The sequence below is a fragment of the Benincasa hispida genome, chromosome 2 (assembly GCF_027475165.1).
Source record: "Benincasa hispida cultivar pf3 chromosome 2, pf3_genome.v1.1, whole genome shotgun sequence".
NCBI lineage: Eukaryota > Viridiplantae > Streptophyta > Magnoliopsida > Cucurbitales > Cucurbitaceae > Benincasa > Benincasa hispida.
Window position 1 is genome coordinate 19,972,999 of NC_143479.1, and position 24,802 is coordinate 19,997,800.

The 24,802-nt window shown below is 32.9% G+C and overlaps 2 protein-coding genes across 4 annotated transcripts; both read left to right on the plus strand.

Moving 5' to 3' along the window:
- The first annotated feature begins 953 nt into the window (after nt 1-953).
- On the plus strand, nt 954-12,061 carry LOC120070991 (formin-like protein 18). 3 transcript variants are annotated; one of them, XM_039022964.2, is made up of 18 exons: nt 954-1,451; nt 2,029-2,729; nt 3,479-3,700; nt 3,778-5,540; nt 5,623-5,746; nt 6,413-6,484; nt 7,048-7,146; nt 7,322-7,363; nt 8,159-8,239; nt 8,591-8,641; nt 8,747-8,828; nt 9,196-9,290; nt 10,049-10,120; nt 10,210-10,326; nt 10,952-11,020; nt 11,109-11,175; nt 11,320-11,661; nt 11,768-12,061. In XM_039022964.2, exons 1-17 carry the CDS (start codon nt 1,379-1,381, stop codon nt 11,502-11,504), a joined length of 3,915 nt encoding a protein of 1,304 aa, XP_038878892.2. In that variant the 5' UTR covers nt 954-1,378; the 3' UTR covers nt 11,505-11,661; nt 11,768-12,061. The 3 variants fall into 3 exon arrangements, with proteins under 3 accessions (XP_038878892.2, XP_038878893.2, XP_090166847.1); XM_039022965.2 differs by lacking the exon at nt 2,029-2,729 and having other exon boundaries at nt 1,031-1,451; XM_090310721.1 differs by lacking the exon at nt 8,159-8,239 and having other exon boundaries at nt 1,045-1,451.
- Nucleotides 12,062-16,722: 4,661 nt separating this feature from the next.
- LOC120072000 (F-box protein At5g49610-like) lies at nt 16,723-18,990 on the plus strand. The gene is made up of 3 exons (XM_090310990.1): nt 16,723-16,998; nt 17,247-17,320; nt 17,802-18,990. Exons 1-3 carry the CDS (start codon nt 16,723-16,725, stop codon nt 18,988-18,990), a joined length of 1,539 nt encoding a protein of 512 aa, XP_090167116.1.
- The last annotated feature ends 5,812 nt before the right edge of the window (nt 18,991-24,802 follow it).

Sequence of the window (24,802 nt, forward strand, 5' to 3'; positions counted from 1 at the left end):
ATATGGAGAGACTTTAACAACTAATCCTATAATTTTCTAAAATTAAATATTTTAATCTATAGACATTTTTAAGAAGAGTTCTTAATTATTTTTTTATAACGTTTAGGGGCGTTTGGATTATAGATATTGTTTCACCAGTATAGATTTTAAACATGAAATTTGAATGTCTAAATTTTAAATGTGATGTACGTGTTTGGACGTGCAAGATAATTAAGCCTATAAGTTAAATATCTGTGTTCAATTTAATAACTTGTACATAGAAACTACAAGTAAATAATTATTTGATTAAATGTAAGAGAACAATTAAATTTAACATTGATTAATTTATTATTATGTTAATTAATTATGTAATTAATAAGATAAAAATAAATAAATAGTTTTTAATCAAGACAATTAAAATTAACTACTATAAATTAATAAATAAGTTAATTAGAATATTAATAACTAACAATGATTTATATTAAATAGTTACGCTAACATAAATATTAATGGTTAAGATAGTAATTGAAATTTATTAAGTCTAAATAACATATTTATATTTAATAATTAATTAAAATTTAAAAAATTCACAGATAAAAAAAATGTCAAACTATTTATAGAAATAAATAAAAAAAAAGATTGCTAAAATGATTGAATTTTACTCTTTGTGTATAATTTTTGTTATTTTTCTACTTTAAGAAATTCTCTAAAATGTAATGAATACTTGATATTAATTTATTAATTAATTAGATTATATTTTTACTATTAATTTATCCGACATTAAAATTTTACCAGTCATGTTAGATGAGTTTTAAAAATCTCTAGATAATAATATATGGGTTTAAAAGTGAGATATTAAATGTCATTGAAATTTCATGGGAAAATCCTGAAGTAATTTATGTTTTTTTTTTTTTTTTTTTTAAATTATATATAAATTTTATCTTTTAAAAGTAATTGACGAATTCTTTACCTTCACTCATAATTATCAATGCGGCCATTCGAAGGAGAACGAACATGTATTTATTACATAAAATGCTGGGCGGTACGAAAGGGAAATTTGTTAATAGGACAGTGGAAAAAAAAAAGAAAAATAATGCGAATTATACACGTCGGCCAAGGGTGGTATCCACGTCATCCATCTCGAAGGTATCAGCTATGGCAGAAGTACGGAAAACTGAAACTACTAACAAACACAAGGAAAACGAAGCCATCTGCCGGGAAAGGGAAAACCCCTGCGACTGCATATTGACCCTCAACACGAAGCGAAGACGGATATACCAGCTGAAACCTTCGAGCTTCAACAAAGGAACTGACAAGAAACGGAATCAGTCGTTCCCAATTTTCGTTTTATGTTTTATGAATTTGGGGCTGCAATTTGGAGGATTAGTTAGCCGGTGATATGGCGTTGCTGCGCAAATTGTTCTTCCGGAAGCCTCCTGATGGCCTTCTCGAGATCTGTGAAAGAGTTTATGGTACCGTATTTCTGTCTTCCTTCTGTTATTTTTGGTTTGATTCATTCGCCTCCCCTTTTCGATTGTTTGTCTTGATGCGCAACGATGGGGTTTATGCCGCATCAGCTTATCTTTTGTTTTGTGGTGTAAATTCGGATGTGAGAAGGGAAGTTTAGTACATATGGGGGAACGGAATAGAAGTAGAATGTTGTTTGGAGATTCCGTATCTCACAGTCTTCATTTCTCATGCAATCAAGTTAAATAAGCTAGATGGAAGAGAAGGCTTTAAGCTTGTACTTGCAGGAAACGTGTCACTCCAGCACTGGATGAGTAATTGATTAATTTAGAATCATTTCTAGGTGGGTTCTTTAAAGTTTAGAATGTTGCCTGATTTTGATTCAGAATGTCTTGTTTGATATATAAGCACGCAAGGATCCTGGTTCTATCCTCTTAACTTTACCCATTTTTTTCCTTTTCCAGAGAACTTGAAATTGAACTTCTGAACGAGTTTTATCTCCAAGGGCACTTTCATATTAGATTCTAATTTGAGAATTGTTACTATGTACTGGTTGACATGCATCTGTGTTTTCTATTACAGTTTTTGATTGCTGCTTTACCACGGATACTTGGAAGGAAGAGAATTATGAAGTTTACTTAGGTGGAATAGTTGCTCAACTCCGAGAACATTTAGCAGACGCATCGTTCTTGGTATTTAATTTTAGGAGATTAGAGATACAAAGTAAGATGGGTGATATCTTATCTAAGTATGATATGACCATAATGGACTACCCTCAGCAGTATGAGGGTTGCCCAGTTCTAACGATGGAAGTGATTCACCATTTTCTAAGATCATGTGAGAGTTGGCTTTCCCTTGGGCAGAATAATGTTTTGCTAATGCACTGTGAACGTGGTGGTTGGCCAGTTTTAGCTTTTATGCTTTCGTCTCTCTTGATTTATAGGAAACAATATAGTGGGGAACAAAGGACATTGGACATGGTTTATAGGCAGGCACCTCGTGAGCTTTTGCATTTTTTGTCTCCTATGAATCCAGTTCCTTCTCAATTAAGGTATCTGCAATACGTCGCAAGGAGGAATGTAGCCTTAGAATGGCCACCTATGGACAGAGCTCTCACTTTGGATTGTATCATTTTGAGATTTATTCCAAATTTTGATGGAGAGGGTGGTTGTCGTCCTATATTTCGAATATATGGACAAGATCCTCTGCTTGTCAGTGATCGAACTCCTAAAGTTCTTTATTCAACTCCAAAAAAAAGCAAAAATGTCCGTACTTTCAAACAGGTAACGTGATTCCTTAATCTGTATTTTTCAGAATCACAAGTTGATTGAAAACATACCTCATATGATTGTTTCCAGAAGCATTATTTTTTCAAATGATAAAGGGTTAAGATTCTTAATATATTGCTTTCTTTGGCCAATATGAGCCTAGCTTAGCAGTTAAAGTATCTCTACTTTTCTAAGTGGTCATATATTTGAATTCCCCACACATTATGTAATATTCTAAACAAATGAGTAAATTATTTTCTTCTCATAGCATCAAAGCTGGTCAAGAAGTAAACTTTGGCTTTCGGGGACTGTAGTCTGGAGATAGGGATGGGCAGCAACACCATGTGTGGGGATTTGAAACCTAATTCTGAAGTGTAACATGATAACAACTACTCATGATAATAAACAATATGTTGAAGTGCAATGATCATAAGTAACCAGATTTTTTTTTTAATCTCTTTTGAAACTTAAAATTCTACTTGTATTAAATGGTTTTGGTTGCTCAGCGTGAGACACCCTTTATCCAGTAGGAGATTTAACGTTGGGGTGCTCCATGATTCATGGTAAATGAGCTTTTTAGGGAGTCAAATTAGACCATAAGGTCTGGAAATTATGATTTCATCTGGAAAGAGAAATTCATTTCCTCAACTTTTCCTATGCTGTTGCCCTCTTGGCCTAGTAAAAAATAAAGCTTACTGATTGGGAGTTGATTCTTTTTATAAAAACACTTAAGATCCATGACTTTATCTTGTACCCTGTTGCAGGCAGAATCAGAACTGGTTAAGATTGATGTTAATTGCCATATTCAAGGTGATGTTGTTCTTGAGTGCATCACCTTGCATGACGACATGGAATTTGAAGAGATGATGTTCAGAGCAATGTTTAATACTGCTTTTATTCGCTCTAATATTTTAATTCTCAACCGTGAAGAAATCGACACGTTGTGGAATGCTAAAGATAAATTTCCAAAAGATTTTCGAGCAGAGGTATGCTTGTTTTCCCTGGCATGATTATCTTGTCCTGCTTTTCTTGCTTATTTTCTTTGCTCATCAATTGAATGTAGATTCTTTTCTCTGAGATGGATGCTGGAATTAGTACTGTTGCAAACGATATACTTTGCATTGAGGAGGAAGGTCTCCCCGTGGAAGCATTTGCTAAAGTGCAAGAGATCTTCAGTCACGTGGATTGGTTAGATCCCAAAGCAGATGTTGCCCTTAATGTGCTTCATCAGATGAATGCCTTAAATATAGCCAACGAGAAGTCAGACAATTATTCTCTTTGGAGTACGCAAGTTAGTCCTTTACTTCAGTGTACAAGTCCCAGAAAACTTCCGCAGAAGTTCACATTGGAGAACAAAAGTAAAATCTTAGAGAAGGAAGAATCTAGTCCAACATCTAAATTTTCTCCAGATGCTGCTAAAATTGAACAGAACAATGAATCTGATTCAGTATTCCAACGTGTGCCTCAATCTCTAGAGTCTTTTCCACTCACCTATGACATTTTGCAAGATTCTCCAAATTCAGAGGGAAGCGATAGGACCTCATACAGTGCTTCGGTTGGAAGCCACTCATTTATTGATTCTGAAGGAGAAATAGATGTTTCTCATCTGAAAACTGCATCTTCATCTTTTCCGAACTCAACATTGGATGTTTCTCTTGCACCTGAATCTCCTCAGACTAAAAATTTATATAGAGAAACAACCATACCACCACTTCCTTCTCTTCCCCAACTTTCCACGGATATTTCTGCTACAAATGTTCTACCTCCTCCTCCTACTTCAACTGCATCACCAGCTCCGTCTAATCACTTTTCAATTCTAAGACCAGATAAAGCTTCATTCACTGAGGAAATAAAAATCTATTCAAAGGATCAAAATCAGTTATCAACCACCAGCCCCCCCCTGTCTGTAGCCTCTGCAATTAGTCCCTCAATACAGTCTTCTCCACCACCTCCTCCACCACCTCCTTCAACACCTCCTTTGAAGGATACCATACCAGTTAGAGTTAAAGCTTCTCCGACAACACCCCCTTCTTTGTCATCGACAGTAGCTTCCCATCCTACAATTACATCCTCCGTGCCTCAACCACCACCACCTCCTCCTCCTCCCACATCCACTGTAAATCATAAAATTTCATTTCCAATCCCTTCACCTCCATCACCTCCTCCTCCTCCTCCAATGGTCGTTACAAATGCTAAAATTTCCTCTCCAATGCCTCCACCACCACCTCCTCTTCCTATGACGTCGAAACAGGTTGAAAGTACTACAACATTTGTTCCTCCACCACCACCACCACCACCACCACCACCACCACCACCACCTATTCCTATGACATCCAGGCAGGTTGGAAGTACTTCAACGTCTTTGCCTGTTCCTCCACCGCCGCCACCTCTTCCGTCTAGACAGGTTGGAAGTACTTCAACGTCTTTGCCTGTTCCTCCACCGCCGCCACCTCTTCCGTCTAGACAGGTAGGAAGTACTTCAACATCTCCATCTGTTCCCCCTCCTCCACCACCGCCTGCTTCCACCAAAGGCTCCTCTTCACCTGTTCCTTCTGCTCCCCCTCCTCCTACCCTTTCTGGAAGAGGGACTTCAAAATCAGGTGAACTGTGTCCTGGTTCTCTTCTTGGAAATGGTTTGTCTAGGTCTTCCTCTCCTGTGCCACCAAGTGGTCCTCCATCAGGTATAAAGGGACGGAGTTTGTCACGTACGATAAGTTCAAGAACACATATAACCAAGAAACTGAAGCCATTGCATTGGTTAAAGTTATCTAAAGCAGTACAAGGAAGCTTATGGGCTGAAGCTCAAAAAACTGGTGAAGCTGCCAGGTATTCCAACCCTCAATTCTAGTCAAGTCTTGAAACAAGTCAAACGATGCTTCTGGACCAATCAAGTTAATATTTTTTGTAGGGCACCGGAGATTGACATGTCAGAGCTTGAAAGTCTTTTTTCAGCGGCAGTTCCTGCTTCTGATCAGCACAAGAAGTCGAGTGGACGTGGTTCAGTTGGCAATAAACCTGAGAAAGTACAACTGGTAATTAAATTCATCTAGCAGTTGATTCTGGGCATCATCTAGTTTAGAACCATTACCATTCTTGTTATACTTTTGATACAATAGTTTTGTTAGTTGTTATCATGTCATTTTCGGTAGGTTATGAATTAAATTCATCTAGCAGTTGATTCTGGGCATCCTCTACTTTAGAACCATCAGCATTCTTGTGATACTTTTGATACAATAGTTTTATTAGTTGTTATCATGTCGTTCCCCGTAGGTTATGAATTATTGCTATAAAAAACTATTATAATAGAGGGATGAATCTGGTGACTGAATGACATCACATCATTTGAAGGACATTATGAAATTATATAACAAACCATTTGAAGGGCGCTATATAAACATTATGAAGGATATTATGAAATTATTTGACAACGCATCATTTGAGGGATGAATCTGGTGAGTGGATTTCATCTGCTGTCTGATTAATTATTTCCCATTTTTCCCCCTAAAAATATATATTTTTTGAAATGGTCATCTTGGTTGCTTTTCATAATCAGTAGTTTGCTGCTGACAAGATATTGCTGTAAAATGCAAATGTTAGCATGGTTATCATTGCTTTCTGCTTCTTCTCCTAGTTATAATTAATATCAACTTTTTTGGGGATTCCTTAATGCTATGTTCGATTACCTGCTATTTGCACAGATTGATCACAGGCGAGCTTACAATTGTGAAATCATGCTTTCAAAGGTCAAGGTGCCTTTGCATGATTTAATGGTAAGATGGTTTATCTTTGTATGTCTTTCAATGAAGTTGAGATAAAAATATGCTTCAATTATCTAATCATCATTGCTACTTATCATGGTACTAAAGGAATGATTCACGGCAAAGCCATGGAGGCTTGTCTCTCCATTGTTGTCCATTGTCGTTAAGCATTGTTCTTGCAGTCTCAATTTGATTAGATTTTAAGATTTGTCTTATATTGTTGTCTAGTTTCATGTTAGCGTTGATGAAACAAAATGAAAACTTCTTGAGTGTAATAAGAACAATAGATATAGGGTCAAGATGTTTGTTTGGTAACATGATAGGGATGTTAATTCTATGCATTATGTTGTTTCTTTTATTAGTTTCAATTGTAGTGTAGCTCTTTTTCTAATGTTTGACGTTTGTAGTGGAAGAGGATTTATTTCTTTGCATTCTTCAATAAAAAATAATTTGCATTTTAAAAGAATGCAGCTAATTAGTATTGTCAATATTTTGTGTGTAATGCATGCTCAAGTTTGTTGGTAATTTATTCTTATTAACTTTAAATAGCATGCCTTCTTGGGTAATGGTGGCAGAGTTCTGTGCTTGACCTTGAAGATTCAGCTCTGGATATCGATCAGGTCGAGAATCTTATTAAGTTTTGTCCGACTAAGGAGGAAATGGATTTACTTAAGGTTGGTAAATTATCAAAATTGATAATCCTTGTAAACTTGAAAGGCCTTGCCTCCTCTCTTGGTGAAGGCACTGTAGGCCTTTTTAATGCTAATAATTTAAGTACTTCTAAGTTTGGGATAAACTCAAGTGGTAAAGCAAATTATGGATAACTAATGCTGGCTTGTTCATGTGCAGGGGTACACCGGAGAAAAAGAGAAGCTTGGAAAATGTGAACAGGTTCTTAAGGAAACTTTTTCAGCATTTCTTTAGCGAGGTTTTGATTGCTGCCCAATCATGGATGACATGTGTAACACATGTTTATATAACTGATACATGAAGCATATAAAATTGCTTTTTAACCACATTTAATGTAATTTTTTTTACTGCTCAGAAGATAAGGACATAATACTGAATTGTCTTGAGGCAATTTCTTAATTCTCCAATGACAGTAGTACAAAAGCATTGACAAGGATGAGGTTTTTCTCAAAGATGAGAATCTATTTATGTACTTCAAGATATCCTGAAAAGAACAAAGAAAATATTTAATTATTATATAAGCCCTAGTTTATTATTAACATGGTGATCTGTAAACTTTTAAGTAAAGATATCCTGAAATATTAAAGCTGGCTTTGAAATGTTTTCCCTGCAAATTAGTTGGAAATTTTACTGTTCAATTTGATTAAATTAATTCACGACTTAATCAGTTAGTTGGAAATTAGTTGATTATTGAGTTCAATTGGACCTTTTGGCTTCAGTTGCTTTGTTGTTAACCTTATTGTCACTCTCATATCATTGTAGTAGATTTATTTGGTTCAAATTTTCATATAGTGATGCTTGAAAACTTGTATTGCATTTCCATCTTTCTATTCTCATCCACGGTCTCTCATTTTAGTTCAAACTGCATCGCTTACCAATTTGGAAAGTTACATTCTTCTTTCATTCTTCTTTTCTTTTTCTTATTTTTTTTTTAAATAAAAACAGTTTAGGTTTTGATTTTAGAACTGACAAAGGGTTTTTTTTCCCCTCTCACAGTTCTTCTTAGGGTTGATGCAAGTACCTCGTGTTGAATCTAAACTTCGAGTCTTCTCATTCAAGATACAGTTTAGCTCTCAGGTCTATTGCCTTACCCACCACAGCCACACTTACATACGAATATACATGGAGATAATCGGTTAAATAACTAGTTACTTCAAAATCTTAAGCTGATGGGTTACAGTAAATTTAATTACATCAACACTTCAACACTTATCTCCTTTGTAGGCTTGAATATTGTAGAAGGTCTTAGTGGAAATCAATATTAATTGAGGAAATAACATTAAAGGGGTTAGAAAACAGAACCTCCTACTCCAATAGCATGTTAAATCACCACTCAAGCCAAAAGTTTAAGCTGATTAGTTTTGGTGAATTTAGTTATATCATTACTTTGGCATAATCATTAAGCATCCCTCTTTAATTGTCATGCAGGTCGTGGACCTCAAAAAAAGCTTGAATTTTGTTAATTCTGCTGCAGAAGAGGTAATTCCTGCTCTGCAATTCGGAGCTCCTATGTGGCCGATCCACAGCCCGTGATTCTATGACATGGATTTGGAATTCTTATATCTTTTAATACTCTTATTACAGATAAAAAGTTCAGTGAAGTTGAAGAGAATCATGCAGACAATACTATCTCTAGGAAATGCTTTAAACCAGGGAACAGCAAGAGGTTAGTTGATGTTACATCTATATTCTCTGAAGTCAGTCCATTGCAGCCATTCATTTATCGTCATGAAGAAAATACATGAATTTATCAAAACATTTTAAACTTCTTGTTTTATAATCATAAAAGTTTTAAAATTTTGTCTTCCAGCAGAACCTTGTCTTTAAATCTGAACTCCTTTTCTTCTTTTGCTTCCTATAAACCTCGCTCACAATAATATGTTTAATCTGTACGTTTTATTAGGTTGAATTTCCTCTCTTCCTCTTCTCTCTCTCTGTGCATGGAAAGATTATCACGCTCATCCTAACTGAAATATCTCTTTTGTGATAGTCTCATTGACTTCATCTACTCATGGTTGTTGGCTCCTTTTTAGGCTCTGCTATAGGATTTAGGCTGGATAGCCTTCTTAAACTGACAGAAACTCGTGCACGAAACAACAAGATGACTCTAATGCATTATCTTTGCAAGGTGCAACTTGTTCTATCTATTTCCTTATGAGCATGATCTATATTTTGTTAGTTTACGACTTTGCATTGACTATCACCTGTTGAGGCGTAAAATACAATATGGGATTTTAAATATTGTCTACTAACAATGTGTATCTCACTCTTTAACCACATTTTCTTGTCTTTGTAAAAGTTGCTATGACACACTAACAAAATACACACAAAAAAACGATATGCTATTGTTATGTATCTCACTTTTTAAGTAGGAATATAACTTGTGGCCAGAAATGAGAGAGAGGGGAAAAGAAAAAAGAAAAATAGGTAAGAAAACCATGTGGGTTGGATGACATTGACACCTTCTCTAAAATGATAAAAAAATGGACAGTGATGGCCACTAAAATCAGGAACAGGGGCGTGAGATCAATTGAGAGATGGTTATGGGAATTCAAAATTACGGTGATGCCTGAAATTTTCAAATTTACCATTGGTAGTCAAAATTTATAGCTGGTTATAAACTTACAAAGATAATGAAATAATTTAAGTGGTTCCATGTTGATTTCAAGCTGAATTTCTTGGTTCTTGCTTTAGAACCAGTAGATGGATATTGGAGAGAGTTAGGTCTCTTGTGTGCTAAAATTTGCTTACATTAAATATAGTAGTGTATTTTGGGCCCATTTTCTTTATCTTCATCTCAAGTTTAGGCACTCTATCTTTTTTAACTGGCGTAGTGTGGTCCTCTAAAACTAGTTTTCTGAGTTTATTATTTATTAACGAGTGTAGATACTTGCTGACAAACTGCCAGAAGTTTTGGATTTTTCTAAAGATCTTGCAAGCTTGGAGCCTGCATCAAAGGTACTCTCTCTTTTAGTTGGTTTTGGACTTGTGTGTGTATGTGTGCGGAGGTTGCCTCCTGGACTGAGAAAGGCTCGATTTCTGTCCAGGTACAATTAAAGGTTTTGGCGGAGGAGATGCAAGCAATTAGCAAAGGGTTGGAGAAAGTTGTTCAAGAGTTGTCTACATCTGAAAATGATGGCCCTATATCCAATAATTTCCGAATGGTATTAAAGCTCACTGATTTAGTGTGCACTTTTTCCCCCACTGTGAAGCTAATATTCATAGTTGTAAACTATCATCGTCTCTTATTCTTCTTGGGATCTAGGGAATATGGTCTTTAATGAGTTTATTTGAAGAATTTATCCATTCCAATGAGAGTAACAATCTCAAGCCTCATTTTTCTTGGTCTTCTCTACTATGCAACATGGCCTGAACGTTAGTAGGTGGTTTTGGCTAAGTTTTGTTCATCTTTTTAGTTTTCTTTGATGTTCTTTCTTTGCTGTGCATATATCTTGATTGATCAAACTATATCACCGTAGCCCTGTTAGTAGTTTTCTAATGGGAAAAACTGTCCTTTTCATCTATTTTCTAAAATAATTCGGCCTACATGACATAGATTTGAATGTACTCTTAGTAGTCTGCTCTAATAAAAAAACAACCACATACTACAAAATATAAATTTTTATGAGAAATTCTCTATCCAACTTATTAAGAACCATAAGCCCAAACCCAAAGGTCTATATTCCTTGAGCTGGGAGCTTCTGCAGTGAATTTTTTAAAATCATTTTTTTAGATAATTTTACCAGTGCTCTCTTGACTTCATTTCCCTCTCCCTCTCTGGTGGTTCAGGTTTTAAAAGAGTTTCTTCGTTTTGCTGAAGCTGAAGTGAGAACTTTGGCTTCACTGTACTCTAGCGTGGTAGGTGCTGCTTCTTAGTGCATCTGTTCATACTTTGATCCTTTAGTTGGATTAGGTTATTGCTTATGTGGAATTTGATAATTTGCAGGGTAGAAATGTAGATTCTTTGATTCTTTATTTTGGAGAAGATCCAGCTCGCTGCCCCTTTGAACAAGGTATTTGTTCATTATAATTAAAAATATATATATAATAGATGTTAACCGGGAGATGGTTAACAGCATTAGCAAGCAGCAGCGGTCTGGATAACTCCTTACAGTGTCGTTGTTGATCTAACATTTTACCCCCAAATCATACTGCAGTTATGTCAACCTTATGCAACTTTGTGAGAATGTTTAACCGAGCCCACGAGGAAAACTGCAAGCAGATTGAGCTTGAAATGAAGAAAGCAACCGAAAGCGAAAAATCAAAGACGGGGCACTTGCACAAGAGGACGAGTACGAGACAGTTATCACACTCCCAGATCGAGATTGGCAATGTCAAGTGAAGTAAGTTAGCTTGTCATGTTCCTTCAAGTAAGCCCTCCAGATCTACAAACATTCAACACAAGAAAATTAGTTTTAGTGGAAGATTATCTACTTGTTGATGTTGAGAGAGGAGTGTAGCACATACCACATAATGACAAGTTAATTTGGCTTCACGAGGTAACATTCTTAATACGGTTCCATGGTGCTTTCGTCTATCAACGTCCCGCTTCGTTCTCTCGATACAGTTACCACATACTAATTGGTATCCTTATGTGCATTGCAGCAACACTGGCAGATCACGCTTTATCCTGTTGTTCAATGTGCTGAACAGGCTGCTTGTATCGAAACTGAACAAATTCTTTTGTGTACATAATTGTAGCAGAATAATACAGGGGATAGAAGAAAGTCAAATTTCCAAGGTTGCTCTATAATTTGAAGATCCTCTGGTATTCTTTTGTTTGGGAAAATTTTCATCCAAATGTATATTTACCTTTACCATTCAAAGAAAGTTTTGTGTTAAGCTTGTGTACTCCTTAGTTGCTGATCATTCATTTATTTTATTGACACATTTGGTCCACTCCCCCAAATTTACTTTCTATATTGGCACATTTCTATTGGGGTAAGAAAGGTCTTTTCTTACAATGTTTACTTTTTTTCCCCCCTATTTTAATTAATTTTAAAGTTTTAAGCTTAGACCTATATTTCTTCATACCGTTTTCTACATCCTGCCAACATACTGAAGGGCGTCATAACTTTTCCGTCTCCATTGGTGTTTTTCTCCTGTTGTTCTAAGTGGCTTAAGGTTCTATTTATGAGATTCATGTTTGCTCATCACTTGAGACGTCTTTTTGGTTGTGTGAGCAACTAAATGATGGTTTTTTTGTCCTTATTTTTCTCTATCTTATTTGTGCCCTGATATCAGGTTATGAGGTCCTTTATCTTTAATGTAATTTGATATCTTTGGAAAATAAAAATACATTAAATTTGAAATTAAAATTTTAATTTAGCTTGTTAACAAATGTTTATTTTGATGTAGTCAAAGTGAGTTTAGCTCAACGATTATTGACATGCGCTTTCTTTTTAGAGGTCGGAACTTCAATCATCCATTTGCGAAATAGTACTAAAAACGTCTTTATTTTGATGTCAACTATTAAAATAATCTTCTCTGTTTAAAGAACTTGTTCTTTGATTTAAGAGTTTGTTAATGACATATATATCTGGAATATTTACTTTATGGTCAAACTTTTAACAATATTAAAACTTTACTTACTCACTTTGGCTTCATTTCTTAAAATTAATATAAATTTATCTTTTTTCTGTTAAATTATTAATCTAGTCCTTGCTCTGAAGTTTGTATCTCTTTGATAATTGAGTTTTTAAAAATATCCACTAAATCTTTAAATTTTTTTAATTTTACATATCTTAATTTTTTTAAGGATAAATTATAAAAACTACACTTGAGGTATTGTCATAATTACAATCACACTTTTAAACTTCCAGCTGTAAGAATTAGACTCCTAAACTTCTACGAGTATTAAAATTGAACCCTCAAGCTTACAATAATTTTAAAAATTGGACCCACAAATATTAAAAATTGAACCCTAAAACTTATATAAATGTTATAAATTATAAATCACGTAAGTTTGATGGTCCAATTTGATCTAATTTTATTGCTCATTTAAGTTTGAGAGCTCAATTTCTAAAATTGAAAGTTTAAGAGTATAATTGTTATGCAGTATCATATTTTAGGGGTAATTTTTGTAATTATCATTTTCTTAAAAATATCGAAATGAATCAATTCAAAACTTTCAATTTCTTCTGTGTTATTTGATAGTTGTATTTTTTTGTAAGTAGAAAGTTTAACTCAATGCCCATCCTGAATCGATATTTGTAAAATAAATTTTTATTGTGAAATTGAGAAAAATATAACAAATAAAGAATTATATGGGTGTATATGTTTTTAGAGCCAATCTTAAAATTATTTTAAACAATCTAACCTTCTATTTCTTTATACCATAGGTATTGGTTTGGGCAGCTCAACCGGTTATCCAACAAAAATGTCTACGTGACCATTTTTTTTAAAAAAAATAAATTGCCATTATTTTTTACTATCTTCTAAAAAATATGCATGATATAGACTGTAATTTAATTGATGTAGTCTAAATTGTACTTGATCTATCAGATTCATAATTTTAATCAATATTTGAAATTCAGATTTGACACCTGATAGTCCCGACAAAGTAATCCTTGCTTATTTTAAGCTAATTCGAAGAATGAAGACTATCCTCATAAACTAAGACGGAGTCTTTTTAGTATACTTTATCTTCACTCACGTAGACTATTCTCATAAACTAAGACTGAGCTTTTTTAGCATATTTTGTCTTTACTCACGTACTTCTTAGGAAAATTTTTAAGAGGCTAACTATGAACTGCTCCAAACTAATCACGCCTAACTATGAAGTTTTTATGATTAAGCCATTGAAAAGGAAGATGCACATTGTTGGTAGGTAGTAATTTTCAATTCTTTTAAACCTTCTTAACCATACTTTTCATATCCTCAAAAACTCTCTCATTTGGTTGTAATCTCGATTCATTCAGGTCCCCTTTTAAACTTGGGGTATCAAACTTTTGGGTCAATATGTGATCTAAGCTTTTGAGTCAAGCTTTTCGTGGACAAACCAAATGAAAATTGGTTGACATGTAATGCCCCGAGTTTAAGAGGAGGATATGTACTGATATTTCGGTGTCAATGTAATTTCTTCCTTCATATGAGATGGTACTGAATGCTCATAATCCATTAGTATATTGTTCATAGTTTTTAAATCTATTTCTAACATCAACGTTCCAATCTACAGAATTTCAAGGTCACGAATGCGGGTGACATTCTCTGTGATATTTTTCTCTATTTGGTTTGGAAATTCTATTAAAGTTGAAGAATTAAAATTTCAGTTTAGCTTATTAGTAAAATTTTATTTTGATCTTTCAAAAAAAAAAAAAAAAAGAAAAAAGAAAAAAAGAAAGAAAGAAAATATTTTGACGAACTATTGGAACATTTTAATTTTCCATTATTCAGCGTCATTTATCTAATTTCGGCAAAAAGTAAATCGTTATTCTTTTATTTCCAAGAAAATCTTACATATGCTTGGATTTTTTAAATTAATATAAAATTATTTTTTCCATTTAAATTATAAATTTAGATATCGAACTTTGATGTTTGTAACTCTTTGATCGTTGAATTTTAAAAATGTCTAATAAATCTCTAAACTTTTAATTTTGTATTTAATAGGTCTCTAAATAATTTTTTTTTCAATTTGAAATTAATTGATCTATTGAATGTAAATTTGAGGTTTATGTCTACTAGAAATCTAAATTTTCATTTTTTTTATTAAAAAATATGTATAATTTTTTTTTTTTTTTTTTTTTTTTTTAAAAAAAGAGAGAATGAGCACAACATTTCAAATATATAAGCGAAGATGTCCGTGGTTGGGATTTCTCATCCCAATTCCCTTAAAAAGAAGAACTATGCCCATCATTAATCAATATTTGTAAAATAGAGAAAAACAAGCATTCCACCATGCGGTAATAAGCAAATTTTGTTGCGATAAAAAGAAGATTAAATTCCATCCCTCAAAATATCAAAAGGAAAAAAAAAAAAAACATAAAAAATTAAAGGAACAAAAATCAAATTATATCCCTTTGGTTGATATGTATGTCTATATATATTACACACACTAAATTTTGAAATGATGTTTATTAAAATTCTAAATTAATAATTATATCAATTTAAAATTGAAGATTTTTTAAATATAAAAAATATTTAAAATTGTTTACATTTTATAGCAATTGTTATTTATAAGAATTACCTACACTAAATTGGGGATTTGTGTAAATGTTTTTTAGATTTTTTTTATTTATAAGAATTTCTCTTTAAAATTTTAATTTTTATAAGTGTATTAATCTACATTTTCTTTCAAATTTCTTTAAAAATATTGTACAAAATTTATAATTGTTTCAATTAAGCTTAGACTTTTTGCTAAGATTATATTTAAAAATGGTTTCTACATCAATTCTTATATATAAAGACTTGTTCAAATGTCAAATCAATCTGCATAAAATTCGTACTATCAATCTCAAAATTAGAAGTTCGATTCTTCCACTTCATCGATTATTAAAAAAAATGAAAAAAAATCAACAACAATTAGAATTGATGCATAGACTTACTTTTTTTTTTTTTTTAAAAAAAAAAATACTAATAGTGAATTTAGTTGATTCATTTATAATAAATTGGAATTTTGGAATGTGGTTCCTCACATAAAACACATCAATGTCCTAGCAAAGAGAGAGACTACAACAAAACAACAAAGAATAAATCAAGAATAAATAAACAAGGATTGTTAACCCAGTTCGGTGATGAACCACTTACGTCTGAGAAGCATAGTGCCCAAGAAAGATAATCTACCGATATATAAAAGTTAAGCAATTACAACTTTCTACTTATATGTAAATAACAAAAATTCCAGTGACATACGTAGAGCCCAACTTAACACTTCCACCTAGGCTCTCCTATAAGTGACTCCCTCTCATTCAAATTTAAACTCCCCATAAATATGTATATATTGGTGTTGTAACACTCAGACTCCCCCTTTGTGCGTGACACTCCCTTTCACTCAATGATATATTTCCTTATGTTTGTGAACTCCTTCATGTGAGATCTTAGGCTTCCCCTAAGTTTTGAGAACTCCCTTCTCAATGAATAATGTTTTAGGCTCCCCCAAGATTGAACAACCTTAGTTGCTATGAATTGTTCACGGTAAGAGCAAGTAGAGAACACGCCGCCACAAACAAAGTACAGAACCTTCATCTTAAATTTAATGTAATAAGTTATCGGTTGAACACACTAAACCGTCTCACAAAATAATATGTACAACAACTCTAGTTTGAGAACTTCTTAGGTTTAAATAGCACATTGGAATGATCGAAATAATCATCTCATGATATCGACAATCACCAAAAAGGAAAACGTCTCAAAGGAAATATTATGCATAATAATTTAGATAAAGAAAAAGAAAATTGAAAGAAATATTATGCAGAATGATTTTAGATAAGAAAATCAACCAATATATTTAGTCGATATCACATTTGTAAGTAATATTTGTAACCAAAATTGTAAGAGTTTAATAGATAAAATTAAAGGGGGTGATATAGACCTATATTCAAAATTAAAATGCACTCACGCTGATGGCAGCAAATAAAACCCCGGTCGCTTCTTCTTCTTCCTTTTCAGCCACGTCACCGAATGCAACTGCTCAAGAGCATTTGCGTTGCTTTCATTCCAATGGCAGAGTTGCAGAGCTGAGGCCCTCTCCGTCGCTGCACATTTTCGTTTCATATTCTTCGCTTATCTGCAATATCTATCTCGATTCCTCGCACTCTGTTCTGCATTCAGGTGAAAGCGCTCTCCGAAAGGCTTCATTTCACTACTTTGTGCTTTCTACTTGTTTCTTCTTCCTCACGGTTTCTTCTTTTGGTGCTCCATGAATAGCGTATGAGAATCGACTTATTTGAGAAGTTTCGTGCATTTAGCAGACGATAACTGGACTTCCTCTTTGACTTTGGATGTTTTGAACTTCTAGTTAATGTTGTAGATTGCTTCATTGTTAATCTTTGCTTCTTTGTTCATGGCGTCGGAGAGAAACACTTGGATTAGCGGACGTATTTAAGTGTGAACATCGCGAGCATTTTGAACATTTTTGGCTGTTCAGGAAAACTGTTTGAAAAGGGAGAATGAAAAGAAAACAGAGGGAAAAGCAGGAACGGATGATTTCTTACTGAAAGAGTAGCTTAAATAAACTCAATATTTCGAAAATCAAATTTCATGTGGTTTACAGTTTATGCGTTTATATTTGATGTTCTTCATAGCTTTATCCAATCCACCATAGGCTTTTGCTTTCGGTTTTTCCATTAACTCTCTGATTGTCTTATAGAAAATAATTTTTTCAGTTCTGAGCATTTATTGACAACAGTTTTCTTAACTATACGATCGTAGGAGACAGAAACTTACAATTTGTGTTACCGATTAATTTGTAGTTTTTAATTGATTTATTGGTTATATGATGGTAAAATCTGATGTTATCTGATAGCATTACTTATCTATTTCCATTTTAGTAGATGATATTTGATTTGACGAACAAAATGATCCATTGGTCGTCAAATATTTGATTCTTCATTTAACGCCTTCGTGTGAATTCAAATAACGTCACATGCCAATCCAAAACCGGACTTACTATTACTCTTTTTCAGTGTCAATGTGATTTCAGGGTCATGAATGCCGGAGATATTCCTTTTGATGTTTTATCCCGGTTGCCAACGAAGAGTCTTCTTGACATGAGATTCGTTTCTAAAGAGTGGCATCAACTTATTTCAGACCGATTATTTGTACAGGCTCAGTTACAGAAGACTGGATTGACATTATCAGGTTTCATCTTCCAGGAAAAATACCAGAATTGCCTTGACGATATAAAAACATTCAGCTATATGCCAGTAAATGCAGAATCTAAGGTACAGAAAATGGTCTTTGGTTTCCTGCCTGAGGATGTTGTTATTTTGGCATCCTGTAATGGCTTGGTTTGTTGTAGAAGTTGCTTCCCTAAACGAAACCCTACAACAATCTACGTCTGCAATCCTTTGTTTAAGAAGTGGGTGAGTTTTGAAGTGGCTCAGTTGGACAGGTTCAGCAACTTTGCTCTAGTATTTGATCCCATACTGGACCCTGTAAACACTTCAACGAATTTCAAAATAGTTAGAATTCAGCAGTTGGAGAATGAGCAAGAGAAAATGTACTACACATTTGAAATATACTCTTCAGAAACAGGAACCTGGAAGAAAGCAAATGAAATTTGCCATTCAAATGGCAATTTGCTCAAGAACAAAGGCATTTATGCTAAAGGGTTCTTACATTGGCTTACTGATACGGATCAAATCCTTGCATTTGATACAGAGAAAGAACTCTCTCTGTTGATTTCATCTCCAATTCCTGGCCTGGAATTTTTCATCAACGTCCCTGGAACCTGCATTGGAGAATCTAAGGGCTTACTGCATTTCATCATGATCTGTGAAGATGGAATTATTGTATGGCGTCTGGACGACTATTTTGAGACAAAATGGACGCACAAACATTCAAAACAGCTCCAAGTGATTGAGGAAGAGAATCCAAAGATGTTTTTCAAGTTATACAAGAACATACAACAGAAACAGATTGCAGGTATGGATCCATGGATGGATCCCTTGGCATTTAAAGATGAGGTTTTATTGATGAGGGTGTATTCAACCATCTATTTCTACCACATCGAAACAGGTAAGGTGGTGGAAGTCTGTAACGTTAGCAGTTTGGGTCCAAACCCCTATGTTGATCCTTCAGCGATTCCTTATTCGTCGAGCTTGGTTCCATTGAACATTTCCCTCTCACAACCTGATTCAAACAGCCACTTAAACCCTAGCGAGAACTAGTAATTCTCTGATGTTTTCCCTTTTGGAGGACTATCTATCTAGTCTCTGATTTTGTAAATGGTTTTGATAGGGGACATAGTACATAGCAAATGAGCTTTTCACTCTTTTGATTGGAATACAATGGGGTAGAATTTTGATATTATAGATAAAGTTTAGGTTATAAACCACCTTTTATTGTTATGGCAGCTATGGGGCTTGAACTATCTAGCATGTTATTTCCCTTCTATCTTGGGAAGTTATATGAACTATTATGACCTTACTTGAACATACTTGAATAGGATCTGTTCTATAGATTGCGATTGTGTCCATGAGTTCCAAGGAAAGTTATATGAACTATTCATAGGATGAATATACTGTTGGTGGAGTAATTATATGTGTTTGGGAATTTCTTGTGTCTTTGTGAATATGTTTATAAGGAAGGTGGTGGAAAATGGATTGTTACATTAGAAGATTTCCCAATTGCCCTTTTAATAATGCATTTAACTTTATTTTATGTGGTTGGTCATTTCAGTTGCTTATAAACTCATGAAGGATTTCTTTTTACTGTTTTTGTTTTTCCCAAGATGAGTGAGACGACATGCTTCAGAATGAAAAGTTTTAATTTATCTTCATGAGGTAACATTCTCAACTCTGTTTCCTTTTACCTATCCACCTCCCGAATTTATATCTTCCTCTCTCTATTAAATTTCGATTCAATATATTCTTTAGAGATTTCGATTAAATTTCGATTCAATATCTTCATGAGGTAACATTCTATTGAACTTCGATTCAACATATTCTTTAGAGATTTCTTATTTTTCCCCCCAAGAAAATGAAATGCTATCCCCCCGACCTAAGAAGATACTGATTCCGTTTTTCTTCCATACTTTCGAATGCGAAATCAGGTAGTGTGGATTAAAATTTTCCAATCGGTTTCTCATTTCGAATTCCGTCATGGTTAAGGGTGTGTTTCTGTTAATTTTCGATTATTTAATTTTGAAAATAACTTTTGGAAAAATTAACATCAACTTTTAGAAAAAGTGATTCATGAGTATTTACTGTTTAATGTTAATTTTTCCCTAATTTGTATAATTTACCATATTACTAAATAAGTTAATCTCTTGCTCGTTCAGATTAAAATGTTCTGAAAATTTAGCCATCTCTAAATCTTAAGGGTATATATTGGGATTATAATTAGAATGGGCGAAATTGGCAAAGATACTTCAAAGCTTTATGTTCTTTTTGTTGATTCCTTCATTCTCAAATAAATAAAAGGTCTATTTGATTTTTAAAATCATTACATGGTTAATATCTCAACATTTACATAAATAATTACATACTAATCTTATTATTTAATAAGTTGTAGTAGGGGTAAAAGTCGATTTGGCTTTTGTAGTTTTGGGGTCAATTAAAAACTAAATCGAATTGATCGATTTTATAAAAAAGGTAACCAAACAGATATCCGATTAGGAACAAAATCAATGAATTATTTTTTTTGTTCAGTTCGATTTATTGTTTGGTTTTGGGCATTTTCTTATTTCTCTCTCTTTTGTTTTGAATTAGGCCTTTTTTTTTTTTTTTTTTTTTTGCATATTGAAATTGGACCTATTTCGTTCTTTTTCTTATATTTATATATTTAAAATTGGTCATTTTTATTTCTTTTATTGTCATTTTTCTAAATAACATACATACATACCCATAATAATTAAAATACGAAAAGAGTCTTAGGATTAGAGTTTATTTTTAAGACTATATTTTTATATCCTTAGTTTGAGTAGGTTTTTTATTGATTTTTTTCCTACCAAAGATAGATTTGAGCCAGTATTTTTTTGTTTTTCTCCAAATGCAAACAAAGATGTTCAATATTTATACTAAAAAAAGCGAACCGAACAAGTGAATTGACTTGGTTCAATTTTTCAATTTTTTGTTGCACTCAAGTCGTAGGTTTGGATCATTTTTTAAATAATACAAATATAATTTTCTCAAGACGTAGAGTTATTCAAATTTCTCTTTAAATTTCTCTTTTTAATACATAGTATATATTTCATGTTTCTCATCCAAAATACATACTATACTTAATTCATTTGAATTTTATTTTATCATGCACAAATTATGATTCGACAATTAATTGGGATGCCAACATACTTCGACTAATATTACTAGCAAGTGTGTGGAAGTGTCTTTTTATTTATTTTTTATTCCGTCACTGAATGTTTTGACTATAAACAATAGCCGTTGGGCACATTTTTCATTAGAGTTTAGACTTTATGGGAGGTTGAGATCACGATCCCAATTTATATCCAATTCCAAAAGAGAGAAATTTTAGTTACACCTAATCTGCACCTATTAACCCATCTTCAAACGTATGAAAATTTTAATTGATGGTTGACTGTTTGGCCAATTGCATCCACCTCTGAACTTTGCTCCAATCTCAAAAATATTGATGAGAATCTTTCGGCACTTGAGTTTTTTTCTTTGATTATTTTATTTTATATGATCTCACACTTCGATCTTCCATTATTGCTTCTTCATTATTATTTAATAAACTTTACTTCTCTCATAAACTCCTCCAAGACTTCACTAATTTATCTTTCTAAGGTCTCTCCTCTCTGGAGATAACTTAGGTATAGCAAAAAGTTATATTGAGCTTACTTGGTCAAAATTTTTCTTATGTCTTTTTTGGAGGTTTAAATGCTCCTATCTTTATTGAACTCTAAAAATAAAGTATAAAAAAGTTAATTAAATTTAGAAAGTAGATTTTGATGAACTTTCAAAATTAAGAATTACTCTTTAATTTAGATGGATAAAGAACTTTCATATTCATCCATAAGAGTTACAATTAAAGTCTCGTTAGAATTAAAATTACCGATTATCTTTGTACCAACCAATAAATCACATACAATTCTACCAATAAAATACTCCATACTATGGTAAAGAAAGTGCCTCAAAGTTAACGGATGAAAAGTAGTTGCAACTAATAAAGTAAAAAGCCACTAAATTAAAAAGGATTAAAAAAAACTCTAAATAACTTGACAACGAATTATAAGTAACTAAGACACTTAGAAAAACTAATGTACGCAAAAGAATAATCTTACCGATTCATCTACCTAACAACAATATATAAAATAGAGTGAACTATCCTTGAAATTTCATTAACTAACTCAATTGACATGAACTTGCATTATCAATCTCAAAATTTAAGATTGATCACTTACCCCATAAATTTGTTGATAACTTTTCTCGTGTTTGTTGTAGCCCCATGCTAAAAAAAAAAAAAAAAATTGAGATTAGGGGCTATGAGTGTGTCGGTGGGGGATGAAATGGACAAATTTTGAGTGGTAGATAGAAGTAGAAATTAGAAGGGTATTATAATTGAAGTGATTTCCTTTTGGAGGCACATGTTCAGCCCTAAAAGTGAAGGCCTCTGTCCCCTCGCTGCCCCCCTATGCCTCTCCTGGGATTCCTTCCAAAATTTTGGTAGAAGTAATAAGTATTTAAATTTTAGATGGTAACGATTTAGTTCTTGGATAAGTAATTATTTACTTAATGTACTTTAAAATTTATAACAATTTTATCTTTATTTTGAAAAAGGTCTTCAAAATTAAGTGTCAACTTTGTTATATATAATGACTTAATCTTTAGAGTTTATAAAAAAAAAATTGTTTTTCGCTCAGTTTATTGTTGATCTACATATGTACAAAATTCCATTAAGTTTTGATAATATTTTTCATGATAAAAACTAAATTGTAACAAATTGGAAAGTACGTATACTAAATTGTTACTTTTCAAAATTCGAGCACTATATTGTTACTGTTCGCACGAGGTTTCCGGAGAAACGTGTTTCGTGGAGTTCTTGAGTTGGTGTTGATGTTGGAGTTGATTTGATGCGATGTGGTTTGATCTCTAATATTTGATCATCCGATTCTCTCTCAGTTGGATGAATATGCTTTGACTTGGAGCACCGAACATTCTTGAAGTAGAAGTCTTGGAAGCTTGAAGTAGAAGTCTTCTTAGAAGAGTATTTGTGTCTTCAAAGGTCTTCTGCCTTATAGGAGTGTAAGTTTGAAATAGAAGTCTTGGAAGAGTATTTGTGTCTTCAAAATCTTCTGCCTTATAGGAGTGCAGCTTCAAGAGTCTTGGTGCAACTTCAGAGCTTGAAATAGAAGCTTCAAGTCAGGAGTCTGCCCTTATAAATAAAGAGAACTTCTCTATTTATAGAGTTCTCGGGTGGGTTTTGTGGGCTTGGTTGGTTCATGAGCCTGACCTTGAGCCCAATTAATTGGTTTTGGGCCTGATTTGGAATTTAGGTCCAATTCAACTTTTTTTGTAGTTTGGACTTTAAGCCCAAATAGTAATATCAAATTAGACCAATTTAATCTCATCTGATTCATCCGCGTGACGTCATCGAAACTTGTCACAATTCGAGACATGTGCCAACTTCTAATTGGACCCAAAGTCAATGATTTAAAAATTCGTCGATAATTTAGCAAACGACGTGGTGACTTGTGATTGGTCCAAAATTTCTCGTTCAACCGTTACGTATTTGAAAGTTGTAGTGACTAAATTGTTAGTTTCATTAAAGTTTAGTGATTAAAAGTGATATTTAACCAAATTCATTTCCATGTATTTTGGTCTTCAATAGAGCTATTAAGGCATGTATGAAAATGATTCTGAAATGGTTAAAATTAAAGATGTCCATGGGCGGGGTGGGGTTGGAGACAGCTTCTTCACTCCCCATTTCATTCCTTGTTCCCGTCAAATTCCTTACGGGAATTGGGGCTTGGATTCCACATAAAATTCGCGGGGATCGAGTTCTTTGTGGAGAATTTTTTTCCGTTGATTTTTTTTATATATAAAAATTAATTAACGTAAATCATTATTATGGAAAAGTTTTAATCAAATGATTAACTTTTATATTATCAGTTTCGCATGGGCAATTAGAATTTAAAGCTCAGATTTTTCAAGTTGAAGAAAATAGTTATCTATCTAATTATTCACATATATAATCTAAATTTATTAGAATTCAAACATATACTTTTTTTAAAACGCAAATTCAAACATATTCATTATTTTGACCATTAAACAATAATCTTGAAAGTTAAATATAATATTTATATAATAAAAATAAATAACATAACATCAAGTTATTATAATAAATAATAAATACTAAATATAATAATAAATCTTAACGGGCAGGGACAGAGAACGGGGCGGCGGCTCCCCATCCCTGTCCCCATTTAATTTGTGAATAATTTTTTCCCCACTCTTTCCCTCATTCTTCTCCTAAATGGGAAATCTTCATGGAAACAGTGGATATCTCTAGTTAAAATCACTATGAAACATATTTTAATTATTCAAAAATAAATTTGATGGTATAAAAACTACATTTAAAAATGTAAAATTTAATATTAAATTAATTTTTAATGACTAAAAATATGTTTTAGAGTGATTTTAGATGGTTTTAAAATTACTTTTAAACACAGCCTCAATCTAAAAATTCTCTGCAGAAATAATGCGACCATAGGTTTCCTTTTTCAGTATGTGCTTCTTCTTTGCTTCACATTAGCATTGTGATTCTACTTTTTAAAAGGTTTCAATTAAGTCTATTATGTTTTAAAATTTAAGAATAGAAAATGGTAAAAAAATCATGTAAATATATCTTCAAACTTTCGATTATAAAAATTGAATCCTTAAATTTATATAAATATTAAAATTAAACTTTCAAACTTTCAAATTAATTTTGATATTTAACAAACGTAATATATTCATTATCTGACACCCTTCCCAGATAAATTAAACCCTCCCTATTTAATTAATCGCATCAATTTAATAC